General features: G+C 49.4%; 3 protein-coding genes across 9 annotated transcripts; 1 reads left to right on the top strand and 2 right to left on the bottom strand.

Annotated features, from left to right (window-relative positions):
- Window positions 1-92: 92 nt before the first annotated feature.
- Window positions 93-9,070, bottom strand: FOIG_06949 (uncharacterized protein). 3 transcript variants are annotated; one of them, XM_031206219.1, is made up of 4 exons: window positions 8,593-9,070; window positions 6,462-8,533; window positions 1,155-6,410; window positions 93-1,097 (listed from the first exon to the last, which is right to left on the bottom strand). In XM_031206219.1, the coding sequence occupies exons 1-4, from the start codon at window positions 8,729-8,731 to the stop codon at window positions 549-551; spliced, it is 8,016 nt and encodes a 2,671-aa protein (XP_031063338.1). In that variant the 5' UTR covers window positions 8,732-9,070; the 3' UTR covers window positions 93-548. The 3 variants fall into 3 exon arrangements, with proteins under 3 accessions (XP_031063338.1, XP_031063340.1, XP_031063339.1); XM_031206221.1 differs by having other exon boundaries at window positions 93-6,410; window positions 8,593-8,988; XM_031206220.1 differs by having other exon boundaries at window positions 6,462-8,608.
- Window positions 9,071-9,134: 64 nt separating this feature from the next.
- FOIG_06950 (uncharacterized protein) lies at window positions 9,135-18,523 on the top strand. Of its 5 annotated transcripts, none has more exons than XM_031206224.1 (8): window positions 9,165-10,400; window positions 10,451-11,162; window positions 11,220-11,386; window positions 11,435-11,790; window positions 11,841-11,938; window positions 11,989-14,010; window positions 14,060-14,135; window positions 14,188-14,756. In XM_031206224.1, exons 1-8 carry the CDS (start codon window positions 9,653-9,655, stop codon window positions 14,425-14,427), a joined length of 4,419 nt encoding a protein of 1,472 aa, XP_031063343.1. In that variant the 5' UTR covers window positions 9,165-9,652; the 3' UTR covers window positions 14,428-14,756. The 5 variants fall into 5 exon arrangements, with proteins under 5 accessions (XP_031063341.1, XP_031063345.1, XP_031063343.1 ...); XM_031206223.1 differs by having other exon boundaries at window positions 9,197-9,327; window positions 9,386-10,400; window positions 11,220-11,790; window positions 14,188-14,791; XM_031206222.1 differs by having other exon boundaries at window positions 9,135-10,400; window positions 11,220-11,790; window positions 14,188-18,523.
- On the bottom strand, window positions 14,193-18,570 carry FOIG_06951 (uncharacterized protein). The gene has a single exon (XM_031206227.1). It carries the CDS (start codon window positions 18,067-18,069, stop codon window positions 14,830-14,832), a length of 3,240 nt encoding a protein of 1,079 aa, XP_031063346.1. The 5' UTR covers window positions 18,070-18,570; the 3' UTR covers window positions 14,193-14,829.
- Between the last annotated feature and the right edge of the window lie 3,625 nt (window positions 18,571-22,195).

The raw sequence follows: 22,195 nt of genomic DNA on the forward strand, positions 1-22,195 counted from the left end.
TGCACGTGACCCTCAGGGTCGAAAATGGCAGGAGCAAGAAAATGTTAGAGCGTATCAAATTATATGCATTTAAAGGATAAATTATCAATTATCAATGAATCATGATTCTGACAATTGATTACAGGGGTCTCAACAACACCATATTTCGTGTGATCACTGTGAAGTGAATATTGGATGAATATTCATTATCAAGATAATCATTGGTAATTTTGATTCAATTGAGCGGGTTAGACATTTCAATTGAGAAGGACGAGAAGATTATATATGATTCGTATGCTTTACACAGCTTTACACAGTTGTGGACAGTAGGAGTGTGTTAAAACAGTTATACCAAGTTTAGAATTGTAGTTGTAGCCCCTGAGATCATGTTGGTTACCTCTACTACTTTTGCATGCATGATCAAATCTTCGTTATCAAGGTAACAAGCAGATATGATTTGTGGTGAATTACCAGCTGTTCATCGAGTGGAACGGTATATTCAACGGCGTTCCTTCTGGACACATGCCCAGACAGCCTAAGATTTTATTTGCGATGTGCTCTTTTACAGATTATGAGAAGGCTTCGCTGCCCACATCAACTTTTCCCACACTCCAAATCTCCTTCTCATCCTCAGCTTCATCATTAGACAGTCCCAGTCCCCCCTGTCCACCCTCAGCCTCGCGCCTCTCGCGGGCTTGAGAGCCTAGCCTCATGGCAACACGTTTAAAATAGTCTCCCATGCTCCTCTTGGTGTTGGCTGGCAGATCTGCTCCTGGACCAGCCATGAATTTATCGAAAATGCGGCTCTCTTCATCAGCCACATTGAAAAGCTCCACAAATGCCGCCTCAGCAGCGAGCTTGACGGGAATAACGGGGTCGCGAACACTGGCAAATATGGGTTGTGCTAACAGAGCGATATGAGGTCGGACCATTTCCATATCATTGCGACTGACAGTACGAACGACAACCAGTGCAAGTCTGCGTGAGTCGGTTGCATTGCCAGGTTGGATCACAGAGGCAAGAGCTTCAAAAATTCCCTTTGTAGTCTCAAATGTCTTGGGAGAATCCGATAGCAGGTACTTACCAGTTGCCAGAATGCAATTGTCTGCAACAAATACCTAGACGGTTGTCAGTTTACGAATCACATTCGGTCTGGGAACACAGCTGTGGCTTACATTCTTGTTGGTGACGCCCTGGCAAAGCAAATCGGGCAAGTCATCAGCCAAGGGGCTTTGAAGCAGCGCGTCTGGTGACTCCACGAGGACTGAGTTCAGGGCAAGGACAGATGAATGAGTGAAATGCAAGGTCGCCACGCGGTTCTTCAATAAACCATGAGCGGCTTCCTCAGGAACATTTTTGATGAGAGCCCCCAGCAGCTTGGCATTAGTGATGGTCATGGTCTCATCTCTCTCGTCCGTATCCATGTCGATAAGTGACAAGACAGAAGCTCGTGATGCCTCACCCATATTCGCACCCGCCTTACTGATAACTTCATACAAGGCCTTGAGCATGGCCGTCTTGACACCAGGATCGGCTGTCTTCGACCCAGTGACTAGCTCAGCAATCAACGGATCGATACGGGGCGTATACTTGATCAAAGTACCAAGTGCCTTGGCAGCCCGTGTTCTCAAAGTCTCACTGGATGGGTCCGCAAGAGACTTGGCAAATGTACGTTGCAGCTGTGGAAGAAAAGGCTTCAGTGCCGCAGGCATCTTATCCAGGAGGTTATTGAGTGTTAGAAGGATCGCCGACTTGACTTCAGTGGCGCGCTCTGAAACGACACGGATCAGGGGACCAGTAATCTGGGTAACAAATGGCTTCAGAGAGGCCTCGCTTGTTCTGTCAACGATGTCTGAAATACCCAGAGCAGCTTGAACTCTTTGGTCTGCAGTACCATTCATCAACCCTTGCAGGAAGATTGGTAGAATGGCATTGATACCCTTCGGTAGCTCGAAGCCACGCAGGTTTGCTCCTGCAACACCGATACGCTGAAGAGTTTGTCGAGTGGAAATGACGAGCGACTCCATCTCCTCCTTTCGCAGCTTCTTTGTGAATGCGCTGAGAGCCATCCACGCGGCCTTGACGACATCGGCATCCCTGTCGTCAAAGGAGTTAAGCAATGAACGAATGATATCCTGGTTATATCTGGAATAATCCACGCTGGCAGCGGCAAAAAAGTTGCCCAAGTGGCGAGCAGTAGCCGCTCGGCGTCGGTGATCCTCGTGTTTGAGAAGCTGCAGGAGAACGTTCATGACTGTATTCAGACCATCGTATTCGTCGATCGACTGAACGACGGTGTCGAAGGATGTCGCCAGCTCTTCACGAAGGCCATCATCGTCACAATTTATCTCGTTATCCATGAGCGAATTGATAATGTTGGGGAGGCGACGGTTCATCGCAGGTCCAGCAACCTTGGACAGAGAGGCAAGAGCCTTGGCATCGAAGGCTGATATGGGTGGTGTCGTGAGCGTTGGGATGAGGTTTGGCAGGATAATATTCGAGCGAGTCGTCTCAGTAAGCAGGGTGAGGAGTGCCTGCAGAGCATTGTCTGCTTCACCCTCGGAACGCAATAGGTTGAGAAGGAAAGGAAGAACTTGATCAACTGCTCGCTTGCCAAAGATTTGTTGAAGCGAATCAAATGCTTCAGCAGCGGCTTCTCGGACATTCTCATCAGAATCCGTCAGTGCGGTACGAACAACGGAAATCAGGGTCTTTTCGTGATCCTCAAGAGCCTCCGGTGAAGCAGATGAGATAAGCTCCCTCAGAGCAAAGCAAATACCCTGCTTAGCGTCAACATCTGTAGATGTCTGAAGGCCTTCTTCCAAAGTGGGAAGAAGACTGGAGAGAACACTGTCTCCAGCCTTTCGAATAAGTTCTCCCAGGGCATTGCTGGCAATGACCTTGTGTTCCATATTGGAACTTCCCAAGCGACGGATAAGAAGTTGTGTGAGGGTTGGCACAAGCTCCTTCAGAGTTCTGGGGCTGTGAACAAGAACCTTCCAGACAGCAATAGCGGCCGAGCGAACGGCCCCAGCTGTATCGCAGCGGCACACGTAGAGTGCAGAAAGTATCTTATTCCGCTTCTCCTCTCCGAGTGTTTCCTTCAAAGAAGCGCCTGCTTCTTTGATGTTCTCGTCCTCCTCAATGTCCTCAGCCTCGGTTCCAGCCTTGATACCTGTAAGGTTGAAGAGAAGGTCCCCTACAAGTTCGACAGAGCTAAGTCGGATTCTGTAGCTGTCGTCCGCAAGGCCGCGTTCAAGTTCTGGAAGGAGGAGATCGACAGCACGAGCAGCAAAATTTTTGACCAGCAGACGACCTGCACGCAGTGCGGTTTCACGAATCGACTCGACATCGTCGGCAAGACCGGCCAGAATAGGTGGTACAATGCGACCCAAGTAATTGGAGAAGCTGTTGCCAAAACAGACAGGAAGGAAAATAAAAAGTGACATAAAGCCTTCGCGAACGGCGGGCTTTGAGGATTCGACATTTTGAAGAATGGTGGGAAGAGTCTCCTCCAGCCTTGTCGTTCCCAATCCAGCGAGCACCTCACTAAGAGCCTGAGCAGATCCCAATCGATCGCCAGCACCAGTATCTGATTTGAGAGTCTGCATCAGACCAGGAATAAGATCGGGAAGTGTGTCTTCCCCAAGCTTCTCGACCAAAGAACCCAACGCCCTGGAAGCCGTCGCTCGAGTGGTAGGCACAGGGTCGACAATGGCAATCTTCAGACCAGCCACAAGTACCGGCAAATGCATGACCACGTCCTTCTTTTCGGTCAGATGAGCCAAGCTACCGATTACCTGAGCTGCCTTGCGCTTGGTATTGGAACGATCGCCCAAACCACGCTGCAGAATGCGAGTGACCAATGCCAAAGATGGAGCATCGAGGTAATGAACAAACTGGACCTTGATGAGCGAGTCCAGAGCTTCATCTGTATACTTTGTAGGGTCACTCAGAGCCTTCAGAATAATGTCGACCAACGATTTAATTTCTGGATTGTTGATGACTTCGCCAAACCTCTTCAAGCTTCGGTTTGCGGCGGCTCTTACTTCCTTGTGGCTGTCGTTTAACACACCCGTCAGAGGGGGGATGATGTCTGGCAGACTGTTCGCGAGCTGCTGAGGATCGAGATATGCCATTGCACCAAGAAGGTCACAAGCACCCTTCTTGCTCCTCCACTGTTGCTCTTCAAGACCATCAAGCAGAGTTGGCATGATTCTCTTCACACCGTAAGAGCTTAGCTTCGCAAAGCACGACTTAGCCGCTGCCAGACAAGCCTCACGAACGTTCGCGTTAGCATCACCGAAGCCCGTCAGCAGCTGGGGCACAATCTGGATCACGTAAGGTTCAAAGACGCGTCCAAGCATAGTTGAGAGAAGTTCATATGCTAGCAAAGCGGCCTCACGCTGATTTGCCTCCTTTTTGTTTTCCATTGCGTCAGTGAGAGTTGAGAGAACTCGGTACTCTCTTAGTGCCGCAATACCTCTGCCCATTACAAGGCCAGCCAGACCATAAGCCGAACCTCGCTGAACAGCATACTTTTTAGAAGTGAGGAGCTGCTCCATGATTTGACCAAAGTACTTGGAAGACTGGTCAGGGCAGGCTCGAATCAGGGGAGGCAGACATTCAGCAATGGCATATTGTACCGTCTCCGAGGGCGTACTTAGAGTTGCCACGAGACGGTCGATAACGATAGGTATCTTGGGATCACCAGGGCTCAAATGGCGAGCCAAGGCACCGTACATAATGATCACTGCCTCGTTGACGCGGTCAGCAGCATCGCTGTTCTTGTCTGGTTGTTCCAAGGTCTGTTCGAATTTTGACATGAGGTCATCAAGGATGCCCTTGCCGTGAATTTCGATGGCCGTGATCGAAGCATCCAGCATCTCACCTCTCACTGCATCGTTTTTATCTCCGAGAGGACCGGCATCGATAAGGAAGTCAAAGAAAGGGTCCAGCTGATCAACCTTGAAAACTGGAGCAATCTCTTTGAAAGCTGTAGCGATACCTTGCCTTCCTTCCCAAGGATCGGACAGATCCATCTTTTTGGGCATGCCGAACTCATCGAGCTGCTGAACCCGGGGCTTGGCAAGCTCGACATAAGTGGTTTTGAGCTGGTCAAGCACCGCATCCAAAGACTCATTATGTAAGCTAGCTGCTTCAGCCAGGGAGCGAGCAGCGGCACGGCGCAACTGCCCATCTTTGCTCTCGAGGAAAGGTAACATTTTAAGTGGCACCTCCGGCGTCACTTCGAAGCCACTCTCCTCCCATATCTCGCGACCGAGATCTTGGTTTTCTTCCTCGTCGTCATGAGCAGCGATCCAGATTTCATCGGAGTAGCCAAGCTCGCTCATGTCAACTTCAGCGCTGATAGATTGCAGCACAGTTGATCTGACTCGAGTTTCAGGCACCAGCGCACCCTTTGCAAGAATAACCATCTCCTCACGGTCCATGTTTGGTGCGATGCAGCGGCACATATCAGCAAAACAGTCCCTGAGGAGCTTGTAATGTTGAGCATATGCCTGCATAGAAGTGATAAGAACTGAAAGAAGCTCGGCACGAGGAACAGCCTCATCACTACAGACATCTGTATGGTATGAGAGGAACTCGATGGCCAATACTAGCTGAGCATCTGCATCATCGGGCGCATCACCAACTCCACCTTTACGGAGAAGCTCCAGCACGAGGGGCAACGCGTAGATGAGTGATACAGAGTCGAAAGGTCGCTGCTCGCCAGCAAACCGTAAACGGTACAAAACTCTTGTTACCAAGTCTTCAACAGCTTCCTCTTGATAGTTCTCTGCCAGCGACACGCCGCGCAGCCTGAGGGCCGCGACGCCGATGAAAGGCCTCATCGAGCCCAGGCGCTCTGTAACCTTCTCTGCGCAAGTTATGTAAGCCAATGGTGCTGCATCACCAGTGATCATAGTAGCACCGGCGTCCATAATGCCGATCAAGAGTGAAACTGCAGTACCAAGCCATTGGGCAGCATCTGTTGGTGGACCAGTGGCAAGGCTTCGGATAATGCCAATGCCCCGTAAAAGCCTTGCCTCGATCTCAGTTATAGATTGCCTGATCAGGCTCTCTTTCTTGAGTTGAGCATTGACTTTTGCGTTCTCCTCTGGGGTTAGCTTCTTCTGTTGGCCCTTCTTTTTCTCAAGCTGACTCCTAAGTTCTTCCTCCCATTTGAGAATATCATAGTCCTTTTTATTTTTGTCCAAGACTTGCTGAGACTTCTTTGCAAGCACATCAACGAACACAGTACCCTCAGGCGTTCTAAAAATGGCTGCTTCGACAGGACCAATATCGTGGAGTTGCTCGGCGTTGAGATCGCGGCTGAGGGTCTCCAGCAGGCGTGGAATAATGGTTTCGGGAGCAACAAAAGCTAAGTCAGCAGCTGCGTTGTACGCAGCTTTCTTGATGGCGTCAACCTGTCGGTATTGTTTAGCAAGATTCTTTTACCCCAGGAACGTCATACGAACCTTCTGGGAGAACGATGTTTGATTCTCTATTTCTGTCACAAGCTCATCTTGGTACTTCTTGACCAGATTGCCAGGGTCCAGTTCCATCCTGAGGCACAAATCGATCCAGTTTGCCCTAGGGATCAGCTCTGGGCGTGCAAGAACAAGGAGATTGTTTGCCTGTGTCTCGAGATCCTCCGTGTTGATGGTTTCCCCGGACTTTTCGATGTCACTAGGGGTCAAACAGATAGCCTTCACAACCTGGATCAGGTTGTGAGCACCTGATGATGGTTCCTTATCAGAAGATCCAGAGTGCTTCAAATAATCCCAGAGGCCGGCAATAATGAAACTTGATACCAGTTTTGGACTACGAACGTACAGATTGGAAAGGGTCTTGGAGGTCTCCTGCTGAACAGTTGCCGGTACGCTCTGAGCGGTAACTAGGTGAATAATTGCTTCAGACCAAGCGAGGGCAACCTGATTATCAGCCCCCTTGTCAAGACCTTGAAAGATAGAGTTCAAAGCACGTGAAAACCACTTAAGATCCTCATCGGCTGTGACCTTAGAGTAGATTCGAGGGCTGAGGAGGAAGGATGACTTGGGATCCAAGGATAACGATTGCTTGGTAACCGATGCTTTTGCCATGCTTAAATCGGCTGCAGAACCAGGAAGCAAGCGCTGAATATGTGTGCTTACAGCCGTCAGAATGTAGGCACCAACAATAAGGCCGTTCTGAGCAGCACTAGCTGCATTGGATGTCACCTCTGTGAAAGTGGTAATGACTTTTGGTATCACTGCGTCCACAAAAGCAGCCATTGCCGAAGACACTGATTGCGCTTCATTGAGGGGTTGCAAGATACCACCGACACGGAGCAACCAGTACTTCCGAGAAGGAATTTTCTTTTCAGTAAGGCCCTTAGTAACGGATTCCAGCACACTTTTGGGGACCTCAGCATCGTTGGTCAATAAGAAAGAAACCGCTTTTGCTAAGGCTGAAGTCTCCGCAGCTAAAGCACTCTCATTCCCTTCTTTGGCAGCGATGACTGCAACTGCGTTTGCGACTTGCTCGGCACTTGCTTTTGAAAGAGGTGCAGTCTGAAGCATTTGCGCATGCAGTACACGGTGGTCAGGAGATGCAAGTTTGCCGGATTTCAGGGGTGTCGCAACCTCGTTGATGACTTTTTCCAATGACGCAGTGTCGCCAGACTTGTTGACCAGGGCGCTGAACGCATCTAAAGAGCCAGCACGAATAGCTGCATTGGTAGATTTTGCATTTGACAAAAGGGGCTTGAGCAGATTCTGCTCAAGGATCTTGGAAAGATCAAAATTGTCAGGGAGACAACGAACAAGAGGCGTGATAACTCCACCAAGAATAACCTCAGGGGCACGCAGAAGACCCTTCTCGAGAGCAGGGATCAGCTCTTTAGATATTTCTTCAAGTGTGGCGAACGAAGTGAAGAAGTCACCGAGTCCAAGCACTAGATGCTCTGGAACACTGGTACGAGAGCCAATGATCTCTCTCGCAAAGAAATCGTAATATTTGGATTTGAGAGAATCGAGAATAGGTCGCAAGTGATCCTTCCTAGCGGATACGCCAGCGATGACACCAAGCAAGACAGCATTCCTAGAGGTCGACTGAGCCCCCTTCGCAGTCAGGACATCAACAGAAGCAGAAAGCCGTTTTTTACTCAGTTCATTCGAAGAGAAGAGTTTCCGCAAACCCCTCCTTGTAACAATGATGGCGGAGTGAGTGACTGACTTCCTGGAAACGGGTTGGTGGCACTTTTCCAAAGCATCCGCGTCTGCTAGGATAATATCGGTAGCAAACTGGTCCCACTGCGAGGTATCGAGATGCTGCATAAACAAACTGCACCATTCGACGAGAACGAATGCATTGGTAGGAGCAATGCCAGGTTTCTGGCTTTCCTTGCGCAAGGCAGCAATGAGCGGGGCGATTGTCTTGGAGTCGGCACCAGAGGAAATGAGCGCAATCAGGCACTTCTGCACAGACAACCGGGACTGCCTATCTGCGTAAAAGGCATATGTTCCGAAAAGGAGTTGGAGGAGACGTGTAATGGAGGCGCTGTCAAGGGCTTCGAAACTATGGTCAGCTGGTTGATAGAACCTTGGAAGAGGACGAGGGCTTGCGCACATTTCTGGGCCAATTTGTCTTCGATTGTGCGCAACTGAGTGATTCGAACAGCGGTCGAGGATGAGGACAGAGCCTGTTTAACGGCGGCCATGTCAAGAGGGGCCGGAGCGCCAGAGTCGGATGAGTCGCCCTTAGACATTCTGGAGTTCGGAAATGGAGGTGTATGTTCGGGTTGGTGAACTCATCTGGGGCTACCAGAGCTCGTGAACGCCAATTCCGAGGCGTAGATCCTCAGTCGAGGTGGTGGGACGTAGGTAATGTCAAGAAGGTTTGGTGGTAGGCTCGTAGTTGGTGTTTTAGAATTTTTGGGCACCAAATCCGTCAAGAGAACGCAAATATCTCGACCTATGGACCTTGACCCCACGCTGAATCAACAGAAGTCACCTTACCTAAGACATCCAGACAGGATAGGTAGGTAGGCAGCTAGTCGAAAGCTCGACAGGCCATTTAGGTGGGGTTAGGAGCCCTGAAAGTCTCTAGCCCACTGAAATTATCGTGGCACGGTATGACGCATCGTAGGTTGACCAGTCCTGATATATCACTAGCCTCCATGACTAAGCCTTCAGTATTAGCACAGAAGCCGTTCAACAATGCACCTGTACCTTGCAGATCTACCTGAGTATCGATCCAAGGACAATCTTGTCACTGCCTAAGGGAGGTCGGTAGATTGCAATTCCGTTGCACTGGTAGTATATCTGCTTGACCATGAATCTGTCCCCAAGACCCTTCTTCTAGGTGATCAATACTTCATTGTTGTGGTACTATCCCTCCCCTCTAACTCATCCTCATTCAGGCACGATCCACAGAACTGGAGATCAAAGCCCTTGCGTCACAACCTCCACCTTCGAATCACTTCACTCCTGCACCTTTCGTCTGTAGATCGGCACTTTCAATGACCTGCAATCGAATTTTGTAGCCCTCCATATTGCAGGGGTGACCCAATCCTCAGTTTCACTAGCAGATTTCTCCCTCGGCCATGTTACCTCCAAACTAGAGAGTGCTCATTCTTTCTTCAAACCTTTCTCTGTCTTTACCGCCTGCTGGCCCTCCGTTGACGATAATGGCGGGTGCGAAAAAGAAAAAGAAGCCCGCCGCTAACCCAGCTCGAGGATTCGCAACTACATCGGTTGCTTCCAAGCCCAGACCTGAGGTTGCCGAGTCTGAATCGAAGCCTGTGACTATCAAAGGCCAAACTGCCCCTCCATCGACCCAGAAGGATGCCCCTCCATCCTCGTCCGCAACCACTGGCGATGCGACTACCAATTCTGCAACCCAGGAGACGGCCCTCAGCCCCGAAGAGTTCGAGAAGCAGTTGGAGGAATCTGAGCTACAATTGCTTGTGGAGAAACATGCAGCCAAAACAAAGAAAGATGCTCAACGGCAACGGAACCGTCTCGATACTGACCGTCGACTCCTTCGTGGCCAGGCCGATTCTATCAATAGTTTTAAATGGCTACCGCCAGATTTGATGGATCACATACTCGACCTCGTGCAAGCAGAAAATCGATTTGCAGCTTCTAGCCTGTCCTCCTCAGAAAATGCTGGCGCTGGGAAGGTGCCTCCTGAAGAAGACATGGTCATCCGCCTCTGGACATTACAACAGACCCTGATCGCAGCAGAATTCCCCACGGACCGAGTGGCGGCTGCGATAAGATATATCCTCGATATAGCACCTAATGTCGCATCGACAAATCGAGATTCTATCTGGGGGCTTGAAGAGGCCCTCGACTGGCTAGCCAGAGAATGCAAGATTGGAGAACTGCCGAGTTACGAACCTAGATCGAAGCCGATCCCGAAAAGCACCACTGGTTCGTCTCCCGACGTCTTGGGCCCCTCTCCGACTAATTATGTATAATAGATACTCCCCAGGACAGTCCGATACCGAGCCGCTCTAGTACTCCTCGTCAAACTGATACTCGGAACGGCCGTAGAAACAAGCCAACTGGGAGCAACGCTCGATCAGTCAAGGGTTCCTCACCTAGCAAAAAAATGGTGGTAGCTTGTGATAGCGACATAGAAGCTGATGAGCTTGTTCCAAAATACCTGGAGACTAAAGCCAAATTGCTAGAACACGAGCGCGGAAAGGGCCGACCAGATAGCTCAAAGATATCGGAATCGGACGAAGAACTTGCTGTTGCCAAGCTCGAAGCTAAGATTAGGAAGATCGAAAACGATGTTCTTTTCGATAAGTATGAAGCCGAGCAACGGTGGAAAGCCCAGAGAATCGATCTTGAAAGGCGACTGGCTGCCGAGAAGCAAGAATACCAAGCTCAATCCGAGGTGATACCAGCCAAGGCGGATGAAACTCCTCATGAGCAGGTGGAAAATGATGACATTAACGATGAAGCTGAGCGTATTGCCGCCGAAGTCCTGGCCGAGGGGCATGATGAGGATGAAGATGATATCGGCGGATTATTTGCATCTCTGCCACAAAATGAGGTTGACGCAAGCACAGGCGAAAGCCGCACAATTGTGAACTTAGCCGATGGAAATCGAATTACAATTCGCGATTTTGGGAAGTGGACGGGCATTAGTCCTCGAAGGGCACTCGAGGAAGCATGCCGTTCGAGGTAAGCCCACTTGATGTCGCCACAAATTGCATAAAACGTGCTGATCGCGAATCTTAGGGACTCATCGGCGAGAATCTCATACTCTTTTGTATCAGATACTTCCTTCGCAAATCGTCATTCCTTGGATATTACCTGGACCAAACCTCAAGAAGTGCCACCACCGGCGGCCTCATCTGACGTACAACTTGTAGCGGACCCTTATAGATTCACTTTCACGATGATCGGTATTGCAACACCAGATGCTAAGCAGTCCGAATCTTATATTTCCACAGTGGCCTTGTTTTATGCCTTCAGCGGCAACGCCAAGGACGAAAAAGTGGTAATCAGACTTCCCCATGTCTGGAAAGACGTTTGGGCGGAACTTGCTGAAGCACGAAAAGCTCAAATTGACGAGCAAGACAGAGATGTGGTGAGGGACTTAAGAGCTCTAGTGCGTCAAAGGCATGACCAGGAGCTTGAAGATGGTGTTATCATTCAAGGTGCGTTTCGGGGACGGGGCGCCAAGCATACTCACGACTCTGGCGACGATGGTGGTCAAGATCGATCAAGGCAGAATGCTGCAAATGGGGAGTACTATCAGAAGATTTGGGCGGAGAAGTCGAGCACGCGAAAGTTTCAGATGATGCTGGTAAGCAACAAACTGTGTTACTAGATTGCCATGACGCTAACGAAACTTAGCAATCCCGAATGCAACTCCCCATGTGGAACTTCCGAGAGCAAGTCTTGACTGCTGTCGATGAGAATCAAGTGATAATTGTTTGTGGTGAGACTGGATGGTATGATCTTTGAACACGTCGTTCTTGAGGGCTTGCTAACTGGACAATAGCGGAAAGAGTACTCAAGTTCCGTCTTTCTTGCTAGAACACCAGCTTTCTCAGGGGAAGCCTTGCAAGGTGTTCTGCACAGAGCCAAGAAGGATCTCTGCGATCTCTCTCGCTCGTCGTGTCAGTGAAGAGCTTGGGGAAAACAGAAATGATCTTGGAACCAATAGATCCCTAGTCGGATATTCTATTCGACTCGAGGCTAATACCTCGAGGGAAACAAGGCTGGTGTATGCAACCACTGGTATTGTAATGCGAATGCTTGAGGGCTCCAATGATCTGCAGGAAGTGACGCACCTAGTGCTTGATGAAGTTCACGAGCGGTCTATTGACAGCGACTTTCTTCTGATCGTCCTGAAGAAGCTCCTCATAAGACGCAAGGACTTGAAGGTTGTTCTGATGTCTGCTACAGTTGACGCGGATCGTTTCTCTGCTTACCTTAGCGGAGCACCAGTTCTCAATGTCCCTGGAAGAACGTTCCCAGTGCAGGTTAGATACCTTGAGGATGCTGTTGAACTTACTGGATACACACCTGCGGATTCTGAGCCTGACAAAATGGTTGACTTGGATGATGATCCTGCAGAGAGTGAAGGAGAAAACACCAAGAGTGATATTTCCAAGAGTCTATCAGGATACACTGCAAGAACACGGTCGACACTGGCTCAAATTGATGAGTACCGTATCGAGTTCGATCTTATTCTGCAGTTGATAGCTCAAATTGCGGTTGACGAACATCTGCAGAATTTTAGCAAGGCCATTCTGGTGTTTTTGCCAGGTATTGCTGAGATTCGCACACTGAACGACATGCTGCTAGGAGATCCCAGGTTTGCCAAAGACTGGCTTGTTTATCCTCTCCATTCAACCATCGCTACGGAGGACCAAGAGTCGGCATTCCTTGTCCCACCATCTGGAATTCGTAAAATCGTTCTTGCCACCAACATCGCCGAAACCGGAATCACCATTCCCGACGTCACTTGTGTCATTGACACTGGCAAGCATCGTGAGATGCGCTTCGATGAGCGACGCCAACTCTCACGCCTGATTGATACCTTCATTTCCCGTGCCAACGCAAAGCAAAGGCGTGGTCGAGCAGGGCGTGTACAAGAAGGGTTATGCTTTCATATGTTCACCAAATTCCGCCATGATCAGTTAATGAGCGACCAGCAGACGCCTGAGATGCTTCGACTTTCTTTGCAGGACTTGGCGATCCGAGTCAAGATTTGTAAGATCGGAGGGATCGAGGAGACACTGGGCGATGCTCTTGACCCCCCCTCGGCCAAAAACATCCGTCGGGCGGTTGATGCTCTTGTAGACGTTCGCGCCCTTACTCAGGCTGAAGAACTCACACCACTTGGACACCAGTTAGCCAGGTTGCCTTTAGATGTATTCTTGGGCAAACTCATTCTGTATGGAGTCATCTTCAAATGTTTGGACATGGCTATCACTTCTGCTGCTATCCTATCTTCCAAGTCACCCTTCTCGGCGCCGTTTGGACAGCGCACTCAGGCAGATAATGCTCGCATGGCTTTCCGTCGGGGAGATTCCGATCTCCTCACTATTTACAACGCATACCTGGCTTGGAAGCGAGTATGCCAGTCTGCTGGCGGCGGTGGAAAGGAGTTCCAGTTCTGCCGCAAGAACTTTTTGAGTCAGCAAACTCTTGCAAACATCGAAGACCTCAAAGGGCAACTCCTTACCTCTCTCGCCGACTCCGGCTTTCTTTCTCTTACTGAAGACGAAAGAAGAGCCCTTTCCCGAGCTCGGTTTTCCGGAGGCAGGGGACGAAGGCAGCAGCAATTTTATGATATTCCTCGAAGAGTCAACCTCAACAGCGACAACGATGTTGTCTCGGCATCAGTTATCGCCTGGAGCTTTTACCCCAAGATTCTTGTGAGAGACGTACCCGGATCCAAGGGGTTAAGAAACATCGGCACAAATCAGTCCATCAGTCTCCATCCATCGTCTGTCAATCGGGGACGCCACGACCTTCGATGGCTTTCCTATTATCATATTATGCAGTCCAGAGCGTAAGTATAGCCGAATACAAGGGAGGTGAGCTGGCTAATATTCAAAAAGGGTTTACCACGCCCATGAGGCTACTGCCGTGGAAGCATTCGCCATTGCACTTCTTTGTGGCGATGTACGATGTGATGTAAGAACACCAAATCTTTTCTATAGCTGTATTACTGATAATATTACACCAGATGTACTCCGGAGTCATCGTTCTTGATGGGAACCGCGGTCGCTTTGCTGTGCCAGACTGGAAAACTATGCTAGTCATGAAGGTCCTCCGGACACGTTTACGAGAGCTCTTAACGAGATCTTTCAAGCAGCCAGGCAAGCTTCCTACTGCTCAGCAAGAAAAGTGGCTTGATGTTTGGCAGAGGATCTTCACACAAGATTTTCAGGATAGATCTACCGCGGGCATAATGAGCAAGGGGTGAGAATACGTATTATATGGGTGTCTTGTTTGACTAGCGGTAAACTGAATATCAAGGTCATCTTAGGATACCAGAAACCAGAACGGGAGACAAGTTGCACATGCTGGGAGGAAGGTGCTTATTGTTTATCTTGCCAGAGTTTCTTGGGGAGTGATTGGCGTATAGCTGACCTGGCTTTGAAGATCAGTGGAAAGTCATCTAAGCAATACGCAAATGAAAGAATAAGACCGCATGATAGCTCAGGTTTGATTTGATTGGTTCGCATTCGACAACTGCATTTATTCGTACAGTTCCATCTAATAAACATTCCCTTCCCTTCCCTAGTCCCCTGGATATCATTGAAGTTTAATGAATTACATTATGCTACATCAGTATACCACTCAAAGCCAGCGACTGACCCTGCACTTACGATTCAGACCCAGGCTTTTCTCCTTCGTCTCCTTTCTTGTTATCTTGGCCACTGGCGAGAAACATCGCCTTGAAGTCGGCGTTGCTCTTCTTTGACGAGGTATCAGAATCGCCATTCTGAGCTGGCTTGGGTGCGCTGGGCTTGAAGCCAAGACCACGGCGAGGGCCAGGTTTCCCAAGCACTGGTCGCCGGATTGTAGTTGGCGGTGGCATGAGAGTGGTTGACGAGCTACCTGCAGCCTTGGTTTTCTGCTCTTGACTCTTGGTCCTGTCCCTGTCCCTTTTCCCGTAGACAATACGGTCCTGGGTACGTTCTGCCTTGGCTTGCCGAAGTTCATCCATTGTGCCAGTTCGAAGCTTATGACCCTCAAAGTCCATACTATTGAGCTGCAAACTCGCCTTTCCCGCAGTGGCTGCATCGACAAACTCGATTTTAGCGCCACCATTGCCAGGGAGCACAGTTAGCTTCACAATAGCACCCAAAGGCTCGACGAGTGCTCGGATTCGTGCATCGTTCACAGTATCAGGTAGGCCCATAAGAGCGATCGTCTTTGCTGAGATGTCTGCTGCGGTGGGTTTAGACTGAGCTTCATCGGGTGCGTCTTCCATTGCTTCGTCACCCTCAGCATCGTGCGGTGAAGGCGCAGGCGAGCTTCTGGCGGTATCCGCAACAACGGTTGTTGCAGCACGTTTAATCTTTGACTCTTTGGAAAGAGCAACTTCTAGGATCTGGCTCTTGAACTTGGTATTGTTCATTTCTGCCACGGCCTTATCGGCCTCCTCTTTGGTCGCAAAATCAATGAAAGCAAATCCTTTAGCCTTACCCACCAGGTTGCGGGGGAGATTGACTCGCGTGACATTGCCATACTTGGAAAAGACTTCTTTCAGATCCGCCTCGGTTGCCGTTCGATCCAAATTGCTGATATGTATCTCTCTGCCTTCTGCAAGGGCACCTTCACGAGCCTTCTTGTGACTGGGGTCAGAATATTTGGCGAGTAGTTTCAAGCCTCCTTCAAGAACCGTGCCATCTTTCTTCACAGCTTTCGCTGATGCCTCCTGATCTCGGAACGAGACATAGCAAAACCGGCGTCGGGCATCGACCTTGAGGCTGGGCAATCTGATGCTCAAGATCTCGCCGCAATCTTTGAAAAGGTCGCGAATGTACTTTTGATCAGCAGCAGGAGGATAATTTGCAACGTAAACGGTCAAATCGTTCCCTAGCTTTACGGTAAGTTGTGACTGACCGAAGTATTTGCCGTCTCTCAACAAGGCGGATTGAGCTTCTTCAGGGGACTTGAATTCGATGAGTGCTGTCGAGGAATCGGTCTTCTCCTCGCGGACCAGAGCCGTTATGTTGTTGATGTGGCCGTACTCTTTGAAATATTGTCGAAGCTTGGTTTTATCAACATCGGCCGGAAGATTGGAGACGAGGATGGTTGAATTCTCCCTGTCTCTCTTTAGGGGCTGGCCGTGTTGAGTTGCCAGAGCTTGTTCAGACACCACCCCGTTGGGCTCATTCCTTTGTCGCTTGCTGTTGTTTTCAGGTCCATCTGTGGGGTCAACTTCCAAATCCCTTTTCCTCTTAGAACCACCCGGTGATGTAACCCCCTGGCCCTTCTCTAGGGTTTCAGGGGCAGTATAGTACGCGGCATAGGCCGCAGCCTTCTCTTGTTCCTCCCGTTCCCTGCGCTTTTTTACTTCTTTCCCGGTCTTGTGAACCCGGTCCGCTGCCTTTCGCAACGGCAGTGGCATTTCATAGTCGTTGCAATGCTGCATATACACCTCCAGAACTTTCTCTGGCCAGTCAATAGTTCTGCGAGCAACAGCACGGGTAAGAACAGCAGTAGCTAGAGTTGGTATTCGATAAGTGCCACCGCCAGACGAAGGCGTAGGGCTTCTGTTGTCTTGGGCACCGGCTGATGAGAAGATGAGCATCTCCCACATATAATACCTGAACCAAAAGTCGTGGTTATCTGCATGGATTTGTAGGGCTGCCAGTTTGTTCCACTGAGCTCTAGCTTCGTCCACGGCACCCTTCTTTTCTGTGAGATACTGAATGTAGATGCGCTCAAGTCGAAATTTGGGGTCACCCTGGAAGTCCTTGTCGTAGAGTCGCTTTCCAACAACTGAAACGTCCTCCAGAGCTGCAATAAGACCGACATCGGCAACATCAACAGCCTCGTCGGAGGCACTAGCATCCATAGCATTGCGTTTCAGGAACCCACACCAAGCCACATACATTTCGATCATTCCCTCCATGCCATCTTTGAGTAATTGATCCTCACTAGTTGCAGAATGTTTGATGGACTCAACCTCAGCGAATGGACGCTTAGCCTCTTCGGCGCACATAATGTATCTATTCCAGAGAAGGCCGGACCAGGGGCAGTGCTGAACAGCTCTACGGAGTACGTCCAGTAGACTGCTCGGCGCTTGGAGATCGGTGTTGGATGAGGATAGAAAAACGATGTACTCGTACCAGGTATTTTGGTCTGTAGCAAGAGCACCGGTGAGAGCACGTGCGTAGAGGCCGCGGCATAGATCAATTCCAATTTCGGGATTGTCGTTGCTGCGCTTACTCTGAAGCATCTCCCACTCGAGATACGTAGTGAAGGCCGTTTTCTGGGCTTCGACATCGCCTGCGTCCACCGCTTTCTTCAGAGCAGATTCGTAGGGGTCTCGAGCGGCGATCAGTCGTTTCGTCTCCTGGGCATTGGTGGTAACATCCTTCATGGATTCCTCCCATGCAGTGCGGTTATACTCTGATAGGAAAGTAGAGAAGTTCTGGGATGTTTCGTCCCAGGTAAGATGGGGAGTAAGCAGGCGGTCACGGTAAAGATGCGTGATGCGCTTTATGCCTTCAGGGGTTCTCGTCTTAGCCAGCAATTCCATCTCCAGTGAGATCCAGCGATCCCAGAGCAGATGACTATCCCCTAGGCGGTAGCGAATAGCCTCGTAGCCTTGCTGCCACAAGTCGAGAGCGCCGCCAAAGGAAAAGAGCTCTCGGCCGAGCATGCGCTCTTCATCAGACCAGCCATGGCCTGTAGGGGTCTGAGTAGCTTCCCACAAGGACCAGAAGTAGTTGCAGTAGGCAAGCCAGATGCGCAAGCTACCAGGCTCAGAGCCAACAGCCAGCTTGTAATGTTCGACAGCATTGACTCGCTGCTCGAGGTCGGAGGCGTTGCGGACGATCTCTTCGAGATAGGCAAGCCAGTTCTCTTCGCCTACTGGGTTGACCATGTTTGTCGCGTGTGCACGTTTTGGTGGAGGCGCATCACAGTATGCTCTTGGTATTATCGATACAACCTCAATAGCGGCGCATAGGATGTTTGAAGGTGAAACCGGGGGAGGGGGGGCAGTCGAAAGACCAGAAATTGTTGGAAACAGGTAGTCGAGGAACGTGTACGTGTCGACGCTGTCGCGGAACCTCTCGGGTTCGTGGGAATGAAGGGCTGGATGCGATGGGAAAGTTTGGGATCTGGTAAAGGAGAGACTGAAAGATTGGGATAATGGTGTCTGCCGTCTGGCAGTACCTGTTCAGCTCCGCTGAGTCAGTAGGAAAGGAAATAATGGAGGCCTGGATTTAGAGGACGCAGACCAAAGGCAGCCTGAGGTTGATCAGCGGTTGCCTTGTATGAGTCTGCAAGACTGCACGCGTGGAGTGGGAAAAAAAAGCTGCTGCCAATAATTCGACACCTTCCAGTGGACTGGACTGGGCTGGGCTGGGCTGGGGACTAAGTTAAGCACAGGGATGCATTTTCCCAGAAGAACGGGAAGCGAAAGTCGTTAAAATGATGTAATGCCTGGAACTTCACTAAAGTTCAGGGTACATGCAGCGCAACCCTTCTCTGCTGCTCGTGTAGTAGAGCAGATGATCTTGAATTCAAAGCCAGCAGCACATTGGCGTGGCCATGTTCATTTTTGAGGCCTACAAGTACCCCTGATACCTCCCTATAGTTTATATGAGACCTCTAGCATTGAAGAACAACAATTCATTCTTCTTTCCTACAGTCAAAGTGTCATTGTTTTCAGAGCATTCTAAACAATCCTGGCTCCTGGGTCCTTGAAGCCTCAGTACTGGATACATTTGCACTGGACCCGTTGTCTCTTGGTCGATCCATTTCCCAAAATGCACAAGCTAACAGAGAGTCTAGACCTCAATTCGACCCGGTCCTTCCAGGCGAGCGTGCAACGAGGCGCCTTGCTGGCTTGCACAGCTTGCTCCAATTGACCAGCTCTCTTCATCGGGTCATCAAATTTGGACCCCGAGCTGTTATTCCCGGCGCACGGTCACCATCGGGCTCCCGGCCTACAAAAATTCCCGAGTCAATCAACCACAACATAATGTGCAGGAATTGGCAAGTGATCATCTTCACTTTCAGTAAAGACCCAAAAGAAAAGTTGGCGTTAATAAAATTGAGAGAATACTGGTAATCAAGGTGACAAGAATCATCTAAGCTTCATGTCTCAATTTTGTAGGCTGTAGGCTGTAGGCTGCACACTTGCTATCGCGGTCTGCCTTATAATATGGTGTCACGAATTTCGTTTCCCAATTAAGCTTCTAATGTTTTGCTCGACGCGGTGTCTTGTAATCCCATCTGATGGAACTTCAACGTTATTCTAGACATTCGCATTCCTGCCAGGCTAGGTAGGTATGTGCTTTATTACAGAATCCATCCCAGTGTTGGACATTCAGCTGCCAGTTGAGGGCATTACATCATCAAGAATACACGAATTAATGGTTTAGGCAGTCCGTAAGATTCAGTTGGGTTGTAGACCAGACTCTAGCTGTTTTCAATGCCTCGAGTTATGCGGACTTTCCAGCCTTTTCCAAAATATGCCAAAATAGCCGTCACGTAGCAAAAAAGCCTCTAACCTTTGACCAGACCAAAATTAACAAACCTGAAGGCCCTCCAAGTTTGACGAAGCCTACCCAATTATTTCTGTCGTCACTAGGATCTAGGTCTCATGTTTTCTTGTCGCTAGAACGGTAATACAGCTCCCAAGCTATAGGTACCTAAGCTACTGGATAAAGTATGGATCCAATGGCTCGGATGCATGATCCCGATTCTCTTGACACATTAGCGTACCCGGCCACTGACATGACAATGTGCGGATCAGCTCGTGTGGTTGACTATGTTTACCAATACCTCGCCTTTGCAGCACTTCTTCTTCACAAAATTCCCAAGCACGCAACGTTGTATGACAAAACTGACAATCATCTCTTGTGTGAAACGTGGATGACGATCTGCCTAATATCAAACCTACCTATGTTAAGGAAGACGAAGACGATTCTTGCATCGTCATTGTGCTCCACTGACCAAGAATATCGTGTATGTGTTAGACAAGACGGATTTTTCACTTGTACAAAGTACATCGTCGAAAGGTGGTTTACTGTAGGCGGTACCTTCAAGACTTCCATATCTGAGTACTATCTAACATCATAAGCCTGTCGTTGAAATCACGATATATTTAAGTGGCCAATAAGTAATTCCAGATGGACAGCGATATTGCTCCAGGAGTCACGTTAACTACAGTACAATCCCGGTGCATAGGAAACCTCAAAGCGCCGTTAGAGGTAATTATTTCAGTGCAACTTACGAAGGCTCCCTCACCATCAAGTGAGCCGACTGCAGGACGTCTAGCAGAGTGGTTAAGGCTGAACATTATGCCATTGGATAAAGAGCACATTTTCTTATGTCAGTTGTTTGATCAAGACGAATATGCGCTCAATGACAGCTTAGGCGCTTTGGATCAAGGAGACACAGTATGGAAAGTCTAACAATGGGATCTCAAGGCTGCATACCTCATTTAAATATGCCTAAAGCATTCTTGTGAGGTGAGCTCTCGAATTTGCTTGTGTTTCTTTCCCTTGAATTGATAGATCTTGAGGCTAATGTTTCACGCTAAAAAGAACAGTTCAGCTCGTGGTCTGGACATGAAGTACCTATTTGCACACACAAACACAGAAGTCTGTGGATGAAACAAAGATAAAGGCAACCTCTGAATCCAACGTCCTGGAAATCTACAGAATGAAATGGCTCAGGAGTTTGTCTAAGCATAAAACTCTTCTTTCCTGATGTCATCAAGGTTGAGCCGGCCTTGTTCAGGGAGCTAGAAGCACAATTTTGATCCCTTTGTACCATTGTCAGAAGCTACGTGGGTGAATCCCTGAGGCCGATCTGGGGCCATCCGCCTCCAGGTTATTGTCGCACAAGTGACAGGCGGATGTGCCGCGGTTGTTTCGCCATGTGCGGCTGTACAAAGAATCTGACAGAGAAGCACCAGTCCCTACCGCCCCTGTGACGCAAAGGCAAGACGCGTGATGCATCAGCTTCGCCATATTGAATCACTGTCTTTGATTCGCAGCTAGCTTTTTTGACCGCCATACTATACATGGCATTAGTTGATGACCACATCCATCAGAAGCTATGAAGGACTCCGACTAAGATGACTCTCCACTACGGCTGTCGTCAAGAATTTGCTTCAGGCTCGATGTTAACTATGGGGGTCAAGTTGCTACCTCTCTCCGTCCGTAATCAGTCCACAATAGCCCGGGTGCACTACGGCGGTCATCCCGTGCAAGACGCGTTGTCAAAGAAGCATTTCCGTATTCTAGCATGGATTTGGGTATTGGGTCCTGGTTGGTTGTGCTCGCATTGTTCTGGGGCTTGCTGGGATGCAGCTTGCACATCCCAATAAAAGTCACGAGTTCTGAAGTGGGTTGCATAAATGGCGCTCTTTGATGAGTTGTTTCCTTTCTGCAGCTCAGCTTCCTCTGGTCAATGCAAGTGGGCTCTCCTCGTGAAGCGCACTGCACTGGGCGTAATTTGTGTCTGCGTATTATCTGTTGTGCTCCGCCAATGTGTCGGTCTCGTATCTGTCAGAGAAAATATAACATTGGTAGTCACCGTGTATCAAACCGCATAAGGTTTGAGATAGATGCACCAGCCCCGAAAGGACCAAGACGCTAGAAGACTGTAACGTAAAGGAGGGGAGAAGGGACAAAGAAGAGAGCAAGAAGCCGAAATCTCGCGCGCGCCATCGGTACATACCTTATCTCACAGAGTCACACATAACGAAGTAATGGAAACTTAACAAGACGAGTCAGAGAAGAACATCTAGGATGTGTGATTTTCTCTCAGTCCCCGCAGGTACACATCAATACATACAGAAAATACCTAAGTAAGGTAGTCAGATGAAACAAGCGAGACCATCTCGGGAGATGGCTATTGGGCGGTAAACAGGCCAAATGAGCTAAGGAATCTGGGATAGTTGGCGCTAGTACCTGGCGCCAGGGGAATATCCAGTAACCCCCCGCCGCTAGCAACGCTCTCGCAGCCCTGAATGGCAATCTTGCTATGCT

The sequence above is a fragment of the Fusarium odoratissimum genome, assembly GCF_000260195.1.
Source record: "Fusarium odoratissimum NRRL 54006 unplaced genomic scaffold supercont1.10, whole genome shotgun sequence".
Taxonomy (NCBI): Eukaryota; Fungi; Ascomycota; class Sordariomycetes; order Hypocreales; family Nectriaceae; genus Fusarium; species Fusarium odoratissimum.